Here is a 21,297-nt window from a genome sequence, read left to right as displayed (position 1 = left end):
GGGCAGTGGGGGCAATGGGGGCAATGGGGGTACTGGGGGCAATGGGGGTAATGGGAGCAATGGGGGTAAGGGGGGCAATGGGGGCAACGGGGTCAATGGGGGCAACGGGGGGCAATGGCGGTGATAGGGGCAATGGGGGCAAGGGGGGTAAGGGGAGTAAGGGGGGTCAATGGGGACAATGGGGGTAACGGGGGTGACGGGGGTGTGATGGGGCTACAGGGGTAATGGGACAATGAGGGTAAGGGGGGTCAATGGGGGCAATGGGGGCAACAGGGTCAATGGGGAAAGGGGGAAATGGGGGCAACGGGGTCAATGGGGGCAACGGGGTCAATGGGGTCAATGGGGGCAACGGGGGGTGATGGGGGGCGGGGGGGCAAAGGGGGCAATGGGGGCGACGGGGGCAATGGGCAGCTCCTGGGGGCAGTGGGGTGTGATGGGGGGTCAATTGTGGGTCGCAGTTGGGGGTCATGGTGGGGGGTCACAGTTGGGGGTCACAGTTGGGGTGGTGGTTGGGGGTCACGGTTGGGGGTCACAGTGGGGGTGGTGGTTGGGGGGTCATGGTTGGGGGTCGTGGTGGGGGGGTCCACAGTTAGGGGTCGCGGTTTGGGGGTCGCGGTTGGGGGTCGCACCTTGCCGTCCTGCAGGTCCTTGTTGGCCCCCCCCCCGCAGCAGGGCCCTCGTGGCCTCCACGTTGTTGACGGCGGCCGCCCAGTGCAGGGCCGACTTCCCTGGGGGGCAGGGGGTCACCGCCCACCGCCCCACGGCCCCCCCGGCCCCACAGACCCCCCCCGGCGCCCCCCCCACGGACCCACAGACCCCCCCCACAGACCCACAGACCCCCCACGGCCCCCCCCCCGGCCCCCACAGACCCCCCCGGCCCCCCCCCCATGGACCCACAGAACCCCACAGACCCACAGACCCCCCCACTGCCCCACGGCCCCCCCCCGGCCCCACAGACCCCCCTGCGGACCCACAGACCCCCACGGACCCACAGACCCCCCCACTGCCCCTCACGGACCCACAGATCCCCCATGGACCCACAGACCCCCACAGACCCACGGCCCCCCACGGCCCCACGGACCCCCCCCACAGCCCCCACAGACCCCCCCATGGACCCACAGATCCCCCACGGCCCCCCCCACTGCCCCACAGATCCATGGACCCCTCCCATGGACCCACAGATTCCCTATGGACCCCACAGACCCCCCCACGGCCCCCCCCCCCCAGACCCACACATCCCCCCACGGGACCTACAGATGGACCCACAGACCCCCCCACGGCCCCACAGACCCCACCATGGACCCACAGATCCCCCACAGCCCCCCCCCCCATGGACCAACGGACCCACAGACCCCCCCACAGACCCACACCTCCCCCACGGACCCACAGATTCAGGGTCCCCCCCATCGACCCACACATCCCCCCACGGACCCACAGATGGACCCACGGACCCCCAGACGGACCCACAGACCCCCCGACCCCCTCACAGACCCCCCCACGGACCCACAGATCCACGGAACCCCCCCCATGGACCCACAGATTCCACATGGAGCCACGGAGCCCCCACAGACCCACGGATGCCCCCCACGGACCCACAGAACTGCCCCCCCCCCATGGACACACAGACCCATGGACCCCCCTATGGACCCACAGACCCTGTCACAGACCCACGGACCCCCCCACGGACCCATGGACCCACAGGCCCCCCCACGGACCCCCCACGGACCCCCCCCACCCAACCCCCCAACTTTGGGCCCCCCCCCCCGGACGCAACCCAGCCCCCCAAGTCCATCAACGGCGTTGATGTCGGCGTTGACGTTGCAATGAGCTCCCCCCACGTGCCCTCCACCCCCCCGACGGCTCCCGCCCCACACCCCCACGGACCCCCCACGGACCCCCCCACCCAACCCCCCAACTTTGTGCCCCCCCCGGCCCCCCAAGTCCCATCGACGGCACAGACGTTGGCATTGACGTTGGCGTTGACGTTGCAATGAGCTCCCCCCATGTGTCCTCCACCCCCCCCAATGGCTCCCTCCCCACACCCCCCCACCCCATATCCCCCCCAACCATCACCCCACATCCCCCCACCCAAACCCCCCCACTTTGGGCCCCCCCCGGATGCACCCAGCCCCCCAAGTCCCATTGACGGCGTAGACGTTGGCGTTGACGTTGGCGTTGACGTTGCAATGAGCTCCCCCCACGTGTCCTCCACCCCCCCGACAGCTCCCGCCCCACACCCCCCCCAACCCCCCCAACCCCCCCACCCAACCCCCCCACTTTGAGCCCCCTCCGGACCCCCCCGGCCCCCCAAGTCCCATCGACGGCGTTGACGTTGGCGTTGACGTTGCAATGAGCTCCCCCCACATCCCCTCCCCCTGCCCCCGACGGCTCCCTCCCCACCCCCCCCACACCCCATATCCCCCCCCTAATCATCACCCCACACCGCCCCCACCCAACCCCCCCACTTTGGGCCCCCCCCGGACGCACCCAGCCCCCCAAGTACCATTGACGGCACAGACGTTGGCGTTGACGTTGGCATTGAAATTGCGATGAGCTCCCCCCACGTGCCCTCCACCCCCCAAGACGGCTCCCGCCCCACACCCCCCACAACTCCCCCGACACCCCCACCCAACCCCCCAACTTTGGCCCCCCCCGGCCCCCCAAGTCCCATCGACGGCACAGACGTTGGCGTTGACGTTGGCATTGACGTTGCAGTGAGCTCCCCCCACGTGTCCTCCACCCCCCTGACGGCTCCCTCCCCACACACCCCACACCCCATATCCCCCCCCTAATCATCACCCCACACCGCCCCCACCCAACCCCCCCACTTTGGCCCCCCCCGGCCCCCCAAGTCCCATTGACGGCGTAGACGTTGGCGTTGACGTTGGCGTTGACGTTGCGATGAGCTCCCCCCACGTGCCCTCCACCCCCCCAAGACGGCTCCCGCCCCACACCCCCCACACCCCCCACAACTCCCCCAACCCCCCCACCCAACCCCCCCACTTTGGGCCCCCCACGGACCCCAAGTCCCATCGACGGCGCAGACGTTGGCGCTGACGTTGGCGTTGATGTTGCGATGAGCTCCCCCCACGTGCCCTCCACCCCCCCGACGGCTCCCGCCCCACACCCCCCACGGACCCCCCACAGACCCCCCCACCCAACCCCCCAACTTTGTGCCCCCCCCCGGCCCCCCAAGTCCCATCGACGGCGTAGACGTTGGCATTGACGTTGGCGTTGACATTGCAATGAGCTCCCCCCATGTGTCCTCCACGCCCCCAATGGCTCCCTCCCCACACCCCACACCCCATATCCCCCCCAACCATCACCCCACACCGCCCCCACCCAACCCCCCCACTTTGGGCCCCCCCCGGACCCCCCTGGCCCCCCAAGTCCCATCGACGGCGTTGACGTTGGCGTTGACGTTGCAATGAGCTCCCCCCACGTGTCCTCCACCCCCCCGACGGCTCCTGCCCCACACCCCCCCACAACCCCCCCCGACCCCCCCACCCAAACCCCCAACTTTGGGCCCCCCCCGGACGCACCCAGCCCCCCAAGTCCCATTGACGGCGCAGACGTTGGCGTTGACGTTGGCGTTGACGTTGCAATGAGCTCCCCCCACGTGTCCTCCACCCCCCCGACAGCTCCCGCCCCACAGCCCCCCCAACCCCCCCACCCAACCCCCCCACTTTGGGCCCCCCCCCGGACCCCCCCAGCCCCCCAAGTCCCATCGACGGCGTTGACGTTGGCGTTGACATTGGCGTTGACGTTGCAATGAGCTCCCCCCTCATCCCCTCCCCCTGCCCCCGACGGCTCCCTCCCCACCCCCCCCACACCCCATATCCCCCCAACCATCACCCCACATCCCCCCCACCCAACCCCCCCACTTTGGGCCCCCCCCGGACGCACCCAGCCCCCCAAGTCCCATCGACGGCGTAGACGTTGGTGTTGACGTTGGCATTGAAATTGCGATGAGCTCCCCCCACGTGCCCTCCACCCCCCAAGACGGCTCCCTCCCCACACCCCCCACACCCCCCACAACTCCCCCGACCCCCCCACCCAACCCCCCAACTTTGGGCCCCCCCCGGCCCCCCAAGTCCCATCGGCGGCGCAGACGTTGGCGTTGACGTTGCAATGAGCTCCCCCCACGTGTCCTCCACCCCCCTGACGGCTCCCTCCCCACACCCCCCACGGACCCCACAACTCCCCCGACCCCCCCACCCAAACCCCCAACTTTGGCCCCCCCCGGACCCCCAAGTCCCATCGACGGCACAGACGTTGGCGTTGACGTTGGCGTTGACGTTGCAATGAGCTCCCCCCACGTGTCCTCCACCCCCCAAGACGGCTCCCTCCCCACACACCCCGCACCCCATATCCCCCCCCTAATCATCACCCCACACCGCCCCCACCCAACCCCCCCACTTTGGGGCCCCCCCGGCCCCCCAAGTCCCATCGACAGCGTAGACGTTGGCGTTGACGTTGGCGTTGACGTTGCAATGAGCTCCCCCCACGTGTCCTCCACCCCCCAAGACGGCTCCCTCCCCACACACCCCGCACCCCATATCCCCCCCCTAATCATCACCCCACACCGCCCCCACCCAACCCCCCCACTTTGGGGCCCCCCCGGCCCCCCAAGTCCCATCGACAGCGTAGACGTTGGCGTTGACGTTGGCGTTGACGTTGCAATGAGCTCCCCCCACGTGTCCTCCACCCCCCCGACGGCTCCCTCCCCACAACCCACACCCCATATCCCCCCCCACCTCCGCCCCCCAACCTCTGGGTCCCTCCCCCTCCCCCCGGGCCCCACCGCTCTCGTCCACGGCGTTGACGTCGGCGTGGCAGGCGACGAGCTCCTCCACCAGCCCCTCCACCGCCAGCCGCGCCGCCAGCATGAGCGCGGTGGAACCGTCCCCCGTCCGGGCGTCCAGGTCCGTGGAGCGGTTCCGGATCAGGATCTAGGGCAGGGCGGGGGGCGGGGGGGGGGGACGGGGGGGACGGGACATACACATGGGGGTCACCACCCCACGGCCGCGGAGGATGTCCCGTGGCAGCGCCTTGCACCCCATGGCCGTGTTGGGTGCTCCATGACCATGTTGGGTGCCCCATGGCCACGTTGGGTGCCCCATGACCACATGGGTGCCCCATGGCCATGTTGGGTGCCCCATGGCCACACCGGGTGCCCCATGACTAGATGATGGGTGCCCCACAGCACCCTCTACCCCATGGCCATGTTGGGTGCCCCATGGCCACACCGGGTGCCCCATGACCAGATGATGGGTGCCCCACAGCAGCACCCTCTACCCCATGGCCATGTTGGGTGCCCCATGGCCACACCGGGTGCCCCATGACCAGATGATGGGTGCCCCATGGCAGCACCCTCTACCCCATGGCCATGTTGGGTGCCCCATGACCAGGTTGGGTGCCCCATGGCCATGTTGGGTGCCCCATGACCAGATGATGGGTGCCCCACGGCAGCACCCTCTACCCCACGACCACGTTGGGTGTCCCATGACCAGATGGGTGCCCCATGACCATGTTGGGTGCCCCATGGCCATGTTGGGTGCCCCATGGCCAAACCGGGTGCCCCATGACCAGATGAGGGGTGCCCCATGGCAGCACCCTGTACCCCATGACCACGTTGGGTGCCCCATGACCATGTTGGGTGCCCTATGACCACGTTGGGTCCTCCATGACCATGTTGGGTGCCCCATGGCCATGTTGGGTGCCCCATGACCAGATGATGGGTGCCCCACGGCAGCACCCTCTACCCCATGACCATGTTGGGTGCCCCATGACCACGTTGGGTGCCCCATGGCCATGTTGGGTGCTCCATGGCCAAACCGGGTGCCCCATGACCAGATGATGGGTGCTCCATGGCAGCACCCTCTACCCCATGGCCATGTTGGGTGCCCCATGGCCAGATGAGGGGTGCCCCACGGCAGCACTCTCCACCCCATGACCATGTTGGACGTCCCATGACCATGTTGGGTGCCCCATGGCAGCACCCTCTACCCCATGACCATGTTGGGTCCTCCATGACCATGTTGGGTGCCCATGGCCAAACCGGGTGCCCCATGACCAGATGAGGGGTGCCCCACGGCAGCACCCTCTACCCCATGGCCATGTTGGGTCCTCCATGACCATATTGGGTGCCCCATGGCCACACCGGGTGCCCCATGACCACGTTGGGTGCCCCATGGCCATGTTGGGTGCCCCATGGCCACACTGGGTGCCCCATGACCAGACGATGGGTGCCCCACAGCACCCTCTACCCCATGACCATGTTGGGTGCCCATGGCCAAACTGGGTGCCCCATGACCAGATGATGGGTGCCCCACGGCAGCACCCTCTACCCCATGGCCATGTTGGGTCCTCCATGACCATGTTGGGTGCCCCATGACCATGTTGGGTCCTCCATGACCATGTTGGGTGCCCCATGGCCATGTTGGGTGCCCCATGACCATGTTGGGTGCTCCATGGCCAAACGAGGTGCCCCATGACCAGGTGATGGGTGCCCCACAGCACCCTCTACCCCATGACCATGTTGGGTGTCCCAAGACCATGTTGGGTGCCCCATGACCATGTTGGGTGCCCCATGGCCATGTTGGGTGCCCCATGACCAGATGATGGGTGCCCCACGGCAGCACCCTCTACCCCATGACCATGTTGGGTGCCCCATGACCGGATGGGAGCCCCATGACCGTGTTGGGTCCTCCATGACCACGTTGGGTGCCCCACGCCCAGACGATGGGTGCCCCACGCCAGCGCCCTCTACCCCATGACCACATTGGGTGTCCCACGACCGCGTTGGGTGCCCCCTGACCAGCCGGGGTGCCCGGTGGCCGGGTGCCCTCACCTGGAAGACGCCCTGGGCGTCGGCGGTGACGGCGGCGTGCAGGGGGGTGCGTCCCGCCTTGTCCTGGGCGTTGGGGTCGGCGCCGGCGTCCAGCAGGCGTTTGGCGGCGTCGGCGCGGGCGTAGCGGGCGGCCAGGTGCAGGGCGGTCTCGCCCGTCCGGTCCGTCTGGGCGCCCAGGTTGGCACCCTGGCAGATGAGGTCACCGATGATGCCGGCCGAGGCTTCCTCGCCCTCCTCTTCCTCGGCCACCTGGGCTTCCGGGCTGCCCCCGCAGAAGGAGGCCAACATCAAGGGGGTGAAGCCGTCTGTGGGTGCGCGGAGGAAGGAGCGGGGGGGGTGGTCAGAGGGTGCCCAGGGCTCTCCTGGGCATTGTCACCCACTTGGGGTGGGGCCTTCAGGACCCTCACCATGCCCTTGGTGGCCTCCAGACCCCACATCACCTCTACCATGTCCTTGGTGGCCTCTGAACCCCACATCCCCTTTACCAGGTCCATGGAGGCCTCCAGACCCCACATCACCTCTACCAGGTCCTTGGTGGCCTCCAGACCCACATCAGCTCTACCATGCCCTTGGTGGCCTCCAGACCCCACATCACCTCTACCACGTCCTTGGTGGCCTCCAGACCCCACATCCCCTTTACCAGGTCCATGGTGGCCTCCAGACCCCACATCACCTCTACCACGTCCTTGGTGGCCTCTGAACCCCACATCCCCTTTACCAGGTCCATGGTGGCCTCCAGACCCCACATCAGCTCTACCAGGTCCATGGTGGCCTCCACACCTCACATCACCTCTACCAGGTCCTTGGTGGCCTCCACACCCCACATCACCTCTACCAGGTCCTTGGTGGCCTCCACACCCCACATCACCTCTACCAGGTCCTTGGTGGCCTCCAGACCCACATCACCTCTACCAGGTCCTTGGTGGCCTCCAGACCCCACATCACCTCTACCACGTCCTTGGTGGCCTCCAGACCCCACATCAGCTCTACCACGTCCTTGGTGGCCTCCACACCCCACATCACCTCTACCAGGTCCATGGTGGCCTCCAGACCCCACATCAGCTCTACCACGTCCTTGGTGGCCTCCAGACCCCACATCACCTCTACCACGTCCTTGGTGGCCTCCAGACCCACATCAGCTCTACCATGCCCTTGGTGGCCTCCACACCCCACATCAGCTCTACCACGTCCTTGGTGGCCTCCAGACCCCACATCAGCTCTACCAGGTCCTTGGTGGCCTCCAGACCCACATCACCTCTACCACGTCCTTGGTGGCCTCTGAACCCCACATCCCCTTTACCAGGTCCATGGTGGCCTCCAGACCCTACATCACCTCTACCAGGTCCTTGGTGGCCTCCAGACCCCACATCAGCTCTACCACGTCCTTGGTGGCCTCCAGACCCACATCACCTCTACCATGCCCTTGGTGGCCTCCACACCCCACATCACCTCTACCACGTCCTTGGTGGCCTCCACACCCCACATCAGCTCTACCACGTCCTTGGTGGCCTCCAGACCCACATCAGCTCTACCACGTCCTTGGTGGCCTCCAGACCCCACATCAGCTCTACCAGGTCCTTGGTGGCCTCCAGACCCCACATCACCTCTACCAGGTCCTTGGTGGCCTCCAGACCCACATCACCTCTACCAGGTCCATGGTGGCCTCCAGACCCCACATCACCTCTACCAGGTCCTTGGTGGCCTCCACACCCCACATCACCTCTACCAGGTCCATGGTGGCCTCCAGACCCACATCAGCTCTACCATGCCCTTGGTGGCCTCCAGACCCACATCAGCTCTACCAGGTCCTTGGTGGCCTCCAGACCCCACATCAGCTCTACCAGGCTGGCCCCATGGTGGCCCCCCACACCCCACATCCACCCAGGCTGGCCCCATGGTGGCCCCCCCATGCCCCATGTCCACCCAGGCTGGCCCCATGGTGGCCCCCCCTCGCCCCACATCCATCCTACCTGGCCCCATGGTGGCCCCCCACACCCCACATCCACCCAGGCTGGCCCCATGGTGGCCCCCCACGCCCCACGTCCATCCTACCCAGCCCCTGGGTGTCCCGTTCCCCCCCCACCACCGCCCCCCACCCCCCATCCCCCCCCACCTGGCCCCCGCACGTTGACGTCCAGGCAATCGGAGTCGGAGTCGCCCTGGGGGGGGGTCAGGGCGGTGGCCGGGGGCACGCGGATGTCGGCGGCGACCAGGTGGCTCTGGGTCCACTGGCGACTGTCCACGGGGTCCTGGGGCTGCGCCTCCCCCACCTGCCCCCGGGCAACCGGCCACGGTGGGTGCTGGGACCCCCCACCCCCGGCCATCCTGGAGGTGGGACCCCCACCCATGGTGGTCGCTGGCCATCGGGGTCCCAGACCCCCCACCCATGAGGGACCCAGACCCCCACCCATGGTGGTCACTGGCCATCAGGATCCCGGATCCCCACCCATGAGGGTCCCAGACCCCCACCCATGATGGGGCTGGAGACCCCCACCCATGCTGGTCCCTGGCCATCGGGGTCCCAGACCCCCACCCATGGTGGTCACTGGCCATTGGGGTCCCAGACCCCCCACCCATGAGGGTCCCAGACCCCCACCCATGGTGGTCACTGGCCATGGGGGTCCCAGACCCCCACCCATGGTGGCACTGGACCCCCACCTATGGTGGTCACTGGCCATCAGGGTGCTTGGGACCCCCACCCATGAGGGTCCCGGACCCCCACCCACGGTGGTCCCTGGCCATGGGGGTGCTGGACCCCCCCCCCCCGCACCCATGACGGTGGCCCACGCGGTGGCCCACGGCGGGGGGGGGGGGGGCGTGCCAGGACCCAGCCCCCACCCCCCACCCCCTGCCCGTGGGGATACGTGGCCGCCCCGCCCCCCCCCCGCCCCCCAGGTGCCCCCCAAGTGCCCCCCAAGTACCTTCAGCCTCTTGGCCTCGGGGCAGTCGCCGTCCGGCCACTCCTCGGGGGGGGCCCCCATGAGGGTCTCCCCCTTCCCCATGGGCCTGGGGGGGGGGCACGGCCCTCAGCTGGGTGCCCCCCCCGCCAATATTTGGGGGGTGGGGGGTGTCACCCCCAAAGCCCGAGGGGGGGGGGGGTGGGGGATGTCGCTGGGACCCCCCCCCTGCAATGAGCTGGGGCTGGGGGGGGGCTTCGGCGGGGGGGGGGGGTTGTGTGTGTGTGAAACCCATTGACACCCCCCCCCACATCCCCCCCCACGCCCCCCCCAAGTTGTACTGGGACCCCCCCCAGCCCCAGTGACCCCCAGCCCCAGTGACCCCCCCCAGTCCCCCCAGCCCCCCCCCGATGCCCCCCCAGTTGCGCTGGGACCCCCCCGAGCCCCATTTTCCCCTGCTCCCCCCAGCCCCCCCCCCCCAGTGCCTCCCAGTGCCTCCCAGTGCCCCCCAGTGTCCCCCCACTCCCCCCAGCACACCCCCCAGTGCCTCCCAGTGCCTCCCAGTGTCCCCCCAGTGCCCCCAGCCCCCCCTCAGTGCCTCCCAGTGCCTCCCAGTGCCCCCCAGTGTCCCCCCACTCCCCCCAGCCCCCCCCAGTGCCTCCCAGTGCCCCCCAGTGTCACCCCACTCCCCCCAGTCCCCCCCCAGTGCCTCCCAGTGCCCCCCAGTGTCCCCCCACTCCTCCCAGCCCCCCCCCAATGCCTCCCAGTGCCTCCCAGTGCCTCCCAGTGTCCCCACAGTGCCCCCAGCCCCCCCCAGTGCCTCCCAGTGCCCCCCAGTGTCCCCCCACTCCCCCCAGCCCCCCCCCAGTGCCTCCCAGTGCCCCCCAGTGTCCCCCCACTCCCCCCAGCCCCCACCCCAGTGCCTCCCAGTGCCCCCCAGTGTCCCCCCACTCCCCCCAGCCCCCCCCCAGTGCCTCCCAGTGCCCCCCAGTGTCCCCCACTCCCCCCAGCCCCCCCCCAGTGCCTCCCAGTGCCCCCCAGTGTCCCCCCACTCCCCCCAGCCCCCCCAGTGCCTCCCAGTGCCCCCCAATGTCCCCCCACTCCCCCCAGCCCCCACCCCAGTGCCTCCCAGTGCCCCCCAGTGTCCCCCCACTGCCTCCAGCACCCCCCCAGTGCCTCCCAGTGCCCCCCAGTATCCCCCCACTCCCCCCAGCCCCCCCTCCCAGTGCCTCCCAGTGGCCCCCCAGTGCCCCCAGCCCCCCCCAGTGCCTCCCAGTGCCTCCCAGTGCCCCCCAGTGTCTCCCCACTCCCCCCAGCCCCCCCTCCCAGTGCCTCCCAGTGCCTCCAAATGCCCCCCAGTGTCCCCCCAGTGCCCCCAGCCCCCCCCCAGTGCCTCCCAGTGCCCCCCCAGTGCCCCCCAGTGTCCCCCAGTGTCCCCCCACTCCCCCCAGTGTCCCCCCAGTGCCTCCCAGTGTCCCCCAGTGCCGCCCCAGTGCCCCCAGCCCCCCCCCCAGTGCCTCCCAGTGCCTCCCAGTGCCCCCCAGTGTCCCCCCACTCCCCCCAGGCCCCCCCCCCAGTGCCCCCCCCAGCCCCTCACTTCATGCCCAGGGCGTCCTGCCCCACGGGCTCCCTCCGGCCCCTCTGCCCCTCCTTGGCCAGGCTGAAGCCCTCGGGCAACCAGAGGGTGCTCTGCTCCCGCCGCCGCCGGGCCACCAGCACCCCCAGCACGGCGATGGCCAGCAGGATGACGCCCCCCACCCCCACCAGCGGCAGCAGCCCCACGGCGGCCGGCTCCTCGGGCAGCTTGTCACCTGCGGGGGGTGTGGGGCAGGGGTTGGGGTCACACACACACACACACAACCTCAGGGAGGTGCCACAAGTTGGGGACACCATCGTGGTGATGCCACCACGGGGCACCCACAAGTTGGGGACACCATCGTGGTGATGCCACCACGGGGCACCCACAAGTTGGGGACACCATTGTGGTGATGCCACCATGGGGCACCCACAAGTTGGGGACACCATGATGGTGCTTCCACCGTGGGGCACCCACAAGTTGGGGACACCATCGTGGTGATGCCACCAAGGGAGATCCACATGATGGGGACACCATCGTGGTGATGCCACCACGGGGCACCCACAAGTTGGGGACACCATCGTGGTGATGCCACCAAGGGAGATCCACATGATGGGGACACCATCGTGGTGATGTCACCACGGGGCACCCACAAGTTGGGGACACCATTGTGGTGATGCCACCGTGGGAGGCACCCACATGTTGGGGACACCATCGTGGTGATGTCACCATGGAGGCACCCACATGCTGGGGACACCCCACGCATGGCCGACACCGTCACCACCGGGACACCCCACAGCCCAGGGACACGTCACCCCTCCCCTCCCTCAGCTGGGGACACGCCACGTGTCAGGGGGACGTGGGGTGGGGATGGGGGACACGGGACGGGGATGGTGGGATGGGGTGGGATGGGGTGGGGGCCATGGGGGCCATGGGCTGGGGAAGGTGCAGGTGGGATGGGGTGGGATGGGTCAGGAGACCATGGGATTGGAGATGGTGATGCTGGGGGGGACACGGGATGGGGATGGTGGGGATGGGTGGGACGTGTCAGGGGGACGTGGGGTGGGGATGGGGGACATGGGATGGGGACGGTGGGACGGGATGGGGACCATGGAGGACACGGGTTGGGAATGGTGGGATGGGATGGGTCAGGAGGCCATGGGATGGAGATGGTGATGCCGGGGGACATGGGACGGGGATGGTGGGGATGGGTGGGAAGGGATGGGGGACAGCAGGATGGGGATGGTGGTGATGGGGACCATGGAGGACATGGGCTGGGAATGATGGTGCTGGGGGACAGTGGGCTGGGGATGGTGGGATGGGGTGGGATGGGATGGGATGGGGACCATGGAGGACATGGGCTGGGAATGGTGGTGCTGGGGGACGTGGGATGGGGATGGTGGGGTGGGATGGGATGGGGATGGTGGGATGGGATGGGATGGGATGGGGACCATGGAGGACATGGGCTGGGAATGGTGGTGCTGGGGGACACAGGATGGGGATGGTGGGGTGGGATGGGATGGGGATGGTGGTGATGGAGACCATGGAGGACATGGGTTGGGCACGGTGATGCTGGGGGACGTGGGATGGGGATGGTGGGATGGGTCTGGGGGACACGGAGGACATGGGATGGGAATGGTGGTGCTGGGGGACGTGGGATGGGGATGGTGGGATGGGATGGGGATGGGGGGGATGGGATGGGATGGGGATGGTGGGATGGTGGGAATGTGATGGGATGGGATGGGATGGGATGGGGACGGTGGGGATGGGATGGGGATGGTGGGGATGGGATGGGGGCCGTGGGGATGGTGGGATGGGCTGGGGACCATGGAAGATGTGGGTTGGGAATGGTGATGCTGGGGGACGCGGGATGGGGATGGTGGGATGGGATGGGATGGGGATGGGATGGGGATGGTGGTGATGGGGACCAGGGAGGACATGGGCTGGGAATGGTGGTGCTGGGGGATGCGGGATGGGGCTGGTGGGATGGGATGGGATGGGATGGGGATGGTGGGGATGGGTGGGAAGGGATGGGGCTGGTGGGATGGGATGGGTGGGATGGAGGACGCGGGTTGGGAATGGTGGTGCTGGGGGCCACGGGATGGGGATGATGGTGGGCATGGGATGGGATGGGGACCATGGAGGACATGGGATGGGAATGGTGGTGCTGGGGGACGTGGGATGGGGATGGTGGGATGGTGGGAATGGGATGGGATGGGATGGGATGGGATGGGATGGGATGGGATGGGGATGGGATGGGGATGGTGGTTATGGGGACCGGGGAGGACGTGGGCTGGGAATGGTGGTGCTGGGGGATGCGGGATGGGGCTGGTGGGATGGGATGGGTGGGATGGAGGACGTGGGTTGGGAATGGTGGTGCTGGGGGCCACGGGATGGGGTTGGTGGGGATGGGATGGGATGGGATGGGGATGGTGGGGATGGGCTGGAGGACGTGGGGATGGTGGGATGGGCTGGGGACCATGGAAGACGTGGGTTGGGAATGGTGGTGTTGGGGGACACAGGATGGGGATGGTGGGGATGGGATGGGATGGGGGCCATGGGATGGGGATGGTAGGGATGGGATGGGATGGGGATGGTGGGGATGGGACGGGATGGGATGGGGATGGTGGGGATGGGATGGGATGGGATGGGATGGGGGCCATGGGATGGGGTTGGTGGGGATGGGATGGGATGGGATGGGGATGGTGGGGATGGGACGGGATGGGATGGGGATGGTGGGGATGGGATGGGATGGGATGGGGATGGTGGGGATGGGACGGGATGGGATGGGATGGGGATGGTGGGGATGGGATGGGGGCCGTGGGGATGGTGGGATGGGCTGGGGACCATGGAAGATGTGGGTTGGGAATGGTGATGCTGGGGGACGCGGGATGGGGATGGTGGGATGGGATGGGATGGGATGGGGATGGTGGGGATGGGACGGGATGGGATGGGATGGGGATGGTGGGGATGGGATGGGGGCCGTGGGGATGGTGGGATGGGCTGGGGACCGTGGAAGACGTGGGTTGGGAATGGTGATGCTGGGGGACGCGGGATGGGGATGGTGGGATGGGATGGGATGGGGATGGAATGGGGATGGTGGTGATGGGGACCAGGGAGGACATGGGCTGGGAATGGTGGTGCTGGGGGATGCGGGATGGGGCTGGTGGGATGGGATGGGATGGGGATGGTGGGGATGGGTGGGAAGGGATGGGGCTGGTGGGATGGGATGGGTGGGATGGAGGACGTGGGTTGGGAATGGTGGTGCTGGGGGCCACGGGATGGGGATGATGGTGGGCATGGGATGGGATGGGGACCATGGAGGACATGGGATGGGAATGGTGGTGCTGGGGGACGTGGGATGGGGATGGTGGGATGGTGGGAACGGGATGGGATGGGATGGGATGGGATGGAATGGGGATGGGATGGGGATGGTGGTGATGGGATGGGATGTGATGGGGACCATGGAGGACATGGGTTGGGCACGGTGATGCTGGGGGACGTGGGATGGGGATGGTGGTGCTGGGGGCCACGGGATGGGGATGGTGGGGATGGGCTGGGGGCCGTGGGGACGGTGGGATGGGCTGGGGACCATGGAAGATGTGGGTTGGGAATGGTGATGCTGGGGGACGCGGGATGGGGATGGTGGGATGGGATGGGATGGGGTGGGGGCCATGGGATGGGGATGGTGGGATGGGTCTGGGGGACACGGAGGACATGGGATGGGGATGGTGGGATAGGATGGGATGGGATGGGGATGGTGGTGCTGGGGGACATGGGATGGGGATGGTGGGATGGGATGGGGATGGTGGTGATGGGATGGGATGGGATGAGGTGGGGGCCATGGGATGGGGATGGTGGGATGGGTCTGGGGGACACGGAGGACATGGGCTGGGAATGGTGGGATGGGCTGGGGCCCGTGGAGGCCGTGGGTCGGGGGTGGCGGGGGCGGGTTCCCGGGTGCCGGGGGGGTCCCTCACCGCGCACGGCCGTGACGGGGTAGGGGAGGTGGAGGCGCTCCAGGGCCGAGAGCGCCCCCAGGTAGTCGGCGGCGCTGCGGGTGTCGGGGAAGCACTTGGCGGGTCCCCGGGCGCACAAGCGGTTGTCCATCTCCAAGGTCGCCACCGAGCTGCCGGGGGACGGTCAGGGGGACGGCGGGGTTGGGGGGGTGGGGCGGGGGGGAGGGGGCTCGCGGTGCCGTGGGGCGAGACGGCCGGCGGCCACGGGCTCGTGGAATCCAGCGCCCGTGGGTCCACAACCCACGGCACCCATGGCCCCCTGGCTCCTCCACCCATGGCCCAAGATTTCCACCACCCATGGCCCCATGGCCCCATGGCACCCACCACCCACGTCCCCATGACCCCATGACCCATGGCACCCATGGCCCCATGACCCCATGACCCACGGCCCCATGACCCAAGACATCCACCACCCATGGCCCCATGGACCCATGGCACCCACCACCCACGTCCCCATGACCCCATGACCCATGGCCCCATGACCCCATGACCCACGGCCCCATGACCCAAGACATCCACCACCCATGGCCCCATGACCCATGGCACCCACGTCCCCACGTCCCCATGACCCCATGACTCAAGACTTCCACCACCCATGGCCCCATGGCACCCATGGCCCCACGACCCATGGCACCCACGTCCCCACGACCCCATGACCCATGGCCCCATGACTCAAGACTTCCACCACCCATGGCCCCATGGCACCCATGGCACCCACCACCCATGGCCCCACGACCCATGGCACCCACGTCCCCACGTCCCCATGACCCATGGCACCCACGTCCCCATGACCCCATGACCCATGGCCCCATGACCCAAGACATCCACCACCCATGGCCCCATGACCCATGGCACCCATGGCATCCACGGCCCCATGACCCCATGACCCATGGCACACACGTCCCCATGACCCATGGCATTCATGTCCCCATGACCCCGTGACCCACAGCCCCATGACCCAAGACATCCACCACCCATGGTCCTGCAACCCACGGCACCCACGTCCCCATGACCCCATGGTCCCATGACCCAAGACTTCCACCACCCATGGCCCTGCAACCCATGGCACCCACCACCCATGGCCCCATGACCCATGGCACCCATGGCCACATCCCCATGACCCATGGCACCCAAGTCCCCATGACGCATGGCACCCACGTCCCCATGACCCCATGACCCATGGCCCCCACGTGCTCGTGACCCATGGCCCCCATGGCCCCATGACCCATGGCCCCATGACTGAAGACAACCAGCCCCCATGGGGTCACAGTATCCAGCACCTATGGCCCCACAGCCAATGGCACCCATGTCCCCTTGACCCATGGCACCCGTGGGCCCCATGGCCCCTTGACCCACGGCCCTCATGTCCCCATGGCCCCTTGACCCATGTCTCCATGACCCAAGACACCCAGCACCCACATCCCCATGACCCGTGGCACCCACGGCCTCAGGACCCGAGACACCCCTGGCGTCTGTGGCTCCGTGACCCACGGCACCCGGCAGCCACGGCCTCCTGGCTCACGGCACCCAGCACCCCTAGCCCCCCGCAAGCTGTGGCACTCACCTTCCCACGGCCCCATGACCCGTGGGCCCCGTGACCCCATGACCCATCCCCTGTCCCCCATGTTTCTCGCCCCATGTCCCCCAGCACCGCCATTCCCAGCCCATCCCCCCCATCCCATCCCATCCCATCCCATCCCATCCCATCCCATCCCATCCCATCCATCCCACTCCATCCCACCATCCCCATCCGTGTCCCTCAGCACCACCATTCCCAACCCATGTCTTCCATGGTCCCCATCCCCACCATCCCCATCCCATCCCATCCCACCATCCCCATCCCATCCCATGTCCCCCATCCCATCCCACCATCCCCATCCCACGTCCCCCATCCCATCCCATCCCACCATTCCCATCCCACGTCCCCCATCCCATCCCACAATTCCCATCCCATGTCCCTCATCCCATCCCACCATCCCCATCCCATCCCATCCCATGTCCCCCATCCCATCCCATCCCACCATTCCCATCCCACGTCCCCCATCCCATCCCATCCCATCCCACATCTCCCATCCCATCCCATCCCACGTCCCCCATCCCATCCCATCCCATCCCATCCCATCCCATCCCATCCCACGTCCCCCATCCCATTCCATCCCATCCCATCCCACCATCCCCATCCCACGTCCCCCATCTCATCCCATCCCATCCCACCATTCCCATCCCACATCTCCCATCCCATCCCACAATTCCCATCCCACAATTCCCATCCCATGTCCCCCATCCCATCCCATCCCATCCCACCATCCCCATCCCATGTCCCCCATCTCATCCCATCCCATCCCACCATTCCCATCCCACATCTCCCATCCCACCCCATCCCACCATCCCCATCCCACCCCATCCCACCATCCCCATCCCATCCCATCCCATCCCACCATCCCCATCCCATTCCATCCCATCCCATCCCACATCTCCCATCCCATCCCATCCCACCATCCCCATCCCATCCCATCCCATCCCATCCCACATCTCCCATCCCATCCCATCCCATCCCATCATCCCCATCCCACCCCATCCCACCCCATCCCATCCCATCCCATCCCATCCCACCATCCCCATCCCATCCCATCCCACCCCATCCCATCCCACCGTCCCCACCCCACGTCCCCCATCCCACCCCCTCCCGATATCCCCGTCCCATCCCACCATTCCCGTCCCCCCGCTCACCCGATGACCTCGGGGGCCACCTCCCTCCTCCGCAGCCTCCGGGGCCTGTAGTAGGGCTGGATCATGTAGCGGCCGTCGGGATGGAGGCGGAAGCGCAGGGAGGTGCGCAGGATGGCGCTGAGGCGTTGCAGGAAGGCGGCGCTGGCCCGGCGCAGTTCCTCGGGGGGCAGGAGGACGGTGACCACCAAGACCCCCTGGGCCAGGGCCTCGGGGACCTGCTGGGCGCAATCCAGCCCGTCCCAGCCGCACTCCTCGCTGGCGCAGCCCTGGTCGCAGCGCCCGTCCCCAAAGTGGTCGGCGCAGTACTGCTCGTAGAGGGGGCTGCCGGAGGGAGGGGGGCACGGCGTGGGGCACGGCATTGGGGGGGGGCACGGGGGGAGGGGGAAGGATAGGGGGACGCGGGGACATGGGGGGATATGGGGACATGGGGGGAGGGGGAAGGATGGGGGGACATGGGGACATGGGGGGATATGGGGGGACATGGGGGGAGGTGGAAGGATGGGGGGACATGGGGACATGGGGGGATATGGGGACATGGGGGGATGTGGGGACATGGCGGTCGTGGGGGACTTGGGTGGGAGATGGGGGCATGGGGGGCATGTGGGGAAGGGGAAGGATGGGGGGACATGGGGGGATATGGGGGGCACGGGGGAAGGGGGAAGGATGGAAGGACATGGGGACATGGGGGGACATGGGGACATGGGGGGATATGGGGACGTGGCGGTCGTGGGGGACTTGGGTGGGAGATGGGGGCATGGGGGGCATGTGGGGAAGGGGAAGGATGGGGGGAATTGGGGGGATATGGGGACATGGGGGGAGGGGGAAGGATGGGGGGACATGGGGGGATATGGGGGGCACGCGGGGAGGTGGAAGGATAGGGGGACGTGGGGGGATATGGGGACGTGGCGGTCGTGGGGGGCTTGGGTGGGAGATGGGGACATGGGGGGCATGTGGGGAGGTGGAAGGATAGGGGGACGTGGGGGGATATGGGGACATGGCGGTCGTGGGGGGCTTGGGTGGGAGATGGGGACATGGGGGGATATGGGGGGACATGGGGGGAGGTGGATGGATAGGGGGACATAGGGACATGGGGGGACATGGGGGGACATGGGGGGACATGGGGACATGGGGGGATATGGGGGGACATGGGGACATGGGGGGATATGGAGGGCACAGGGGGAGGGGGAAGGATATGGGGACATGGGAGGACTTGGGGGGACATGGGGACATGGGGGGATATGGGGGGAGATGGGGGATATGGGGACATGGGGGGACTTGGGGGGACACGGGGACATGGGGGGATATGGGGGGAGATGGGGGATATGGGGACATGGGGGGACATAGGGGGACATGGGGACGTGGGGGGATATGGGGACGTGGCGGTCGTGGGGGACTTGGGTGGGAGATGGGGACATGGGGGGCACGGGGGGAGGTGGAAGGATGGGGGGACATGGGGACATGGGGAGACATGGGGACATGGGGGACATGGGGGGACATGGGGACATGGGGGGACATGGGGACATGTGGAAGGATGGGGACATGGGGGGACGTGGGGGATATGGGGACATGGGTGGGACATGGGGACATGGGGGGACATGGGGGGACATGGGGATATGGGGGGACATGGGGACATGGGGGGATAAGGGGACATGGGGGACATGGGGATATGGGGACAGGGGGTGACCCCGGGGACATGGGGTGGCCCATGGGGACAGGGGTGACCCGTGGGGACAGGGGGTGGCCTGTAGGGACAGGGGGTGACCCACGAGGACATGGGTGACCCGTGGCGACAGGAGGTGACCCGTGGGGACATGGGTGGCCCGTGGGGACAGGGGGTGGCCCATGGGGACAGAAGTGACCCATGGGGACATGGGGTGGCCCTGGGGACAGGGGGTGGCCCTGGGGACATGGGTGACCCTTGGCGCCATGGGGTGACCCTGGGGACATGGGGTGGCCCGTGGGGACAGGGGGTGACCCACGGGAACATGGGGTGACCGGTGGGGACAGGGGTGGCCCGTGGGGACAGGGGGTGGCCCGTGGGGACATGGGTGACCCTGGGGACAGGGGGTGGCCCACGGGGACATGGGGTGGCCCGTGAGGACATGGGGTGACCCACGGGGACATGCGTGGCCCATGGGGACAGAAATGACCCTGGGGACAGGGGGTGACCCACGAGGACATGGGTGGCCCATGGGGACAGGGGTGACCCGTGGGGATATGGGTGACCTTGGGGACATGAGTGACCCACAGGGACAGGGGGTGACCCACGGGGACAGAAGTGACCCGTGGTGCCATGGGGTGGCCCTGGGGACAGAAGTGACCCATGGGGAGAGGTGGTGACCCACGAGGACATGGGTGGCCCGTGGGGACATGGGGTGGCCCGTGGGGACAGGGGGTGACCCATGAGGACAGGGGGTGAACCCGGGGACATGGGGTGACCCTGGGGACAGGGGGTGGCCCATGGGGACAGGGGGTGACCCACGAGGACATGGGTGGCCCACAGGGACATGGGGTGGCCTGTGGGGACATGGGTGGCCTGTGGGGACAGGGGGTGACCCACGAGGACATGGGTGGCCCACGGGGACATGGGTGACCCTGGGGACAGGGGGTGACCCTGGGGACAGGGGGTGGCCGCGGGGCCGCTGTGGCCACTGACTTGCAGGCGCGGGGCGGGGGGGTGGCACTCGAAGTTGTCGTAGAGGCAGGGGGGGGTGTCGCAGCGGGGGTCGCAGCGGCCGTTGGTGAAGAGGGGGGGGCACTCGGGGACGCCGCAGTGTCCCCAAGGGTCCCCCACCCGCAGGGCGCAGTCCCCCCCGTCCCACCCGCACCCGGGGGTGTTGCACTCCCGGTCGCACGTCCCGTCCCCCCCCTTGGTGGCGCAGGGTCCCCGACACCCCCCGTTATCCGGCCCGGGGGGGGCCCGGCCGCCCCCTTGGCAGAAGGGCCCCCCCCCGGCGCCTGGGGGGCAGGTGGCGTTGGAGGCCGCGGGGGGGCGGCTCTCGCAGCGGGGGCCGGAGAAACCCTGGGGGGGGGGGGGGGGGGGGGGGACACAAGGTGGGGAGGGGGGGGTCAGTGGGGGGGGGGCGGGGAGCACCCCAACCCGCCTTGTGACCCCCCCCCAGGGCACCCAAACCCCCCCCAACCCAGCCTGTGACCCCCCCAGGGCACCCAACCCCCCCCCAACCCACCCTGTGACCCCCCCCAGGGCACCCAACCCCCCCC

The 21,297-nt window shown here is 68.4% G+C and overlaps 1 protein-coding gene across 1 annotated transcript; it reads right to left on the bottom strand.

Moving 5' to 3' along the window:
* Positions 1–491: 491 nt before the first annotated feature.
* LOC134509784 (neurogenic locus notch homolog protein 3-like) lies at positions 492–21,097 on the bottom strand (the record flags this gene model as incomplete). Its single annotated transcript, XM_063322363.1, is given in 10 exon segments — positions 492–662; positions 664–728; positions 4,805–4,952; positions 6,854–7,158; positions 8,967–9,123; positions 9,775–9,859; positions 11,348–11,561; positions 15,307–15,455; positions 18,076–18,396; positions 20,732–21,097. Coding segments are annotated over 10 exon segments (1,981 nt in total), but the record flags the coding sequence as incomplete, so codon positions are not given.
* Positions 21,098–21,297: the final 200 nt, after the last annotated feature.

This window comes from Chroicocephalus ridibundus, unplaced genomic scaffold (assembly GCF_963924245.1).
Source record: "Chroicocephalus ridibundus unplaced genomic scaffold, bChrRid1.1 SCAFFOLD_711, whole genome shotgun sequence".
In the NCBI taxonomy this organism is placed as follows: domain Eukaryota; kingdom Metazoa; phylum Chordata; class Aves; order Charadriiformes; family Laridae; genus Chroicocephalus; species Chroicocephalus ridibundus.
The sequence above is the reverse complement of the archived record's forward strand: the minus strand, read 5'-3'. Positions and strand labels throughout refer to the sequence as shown.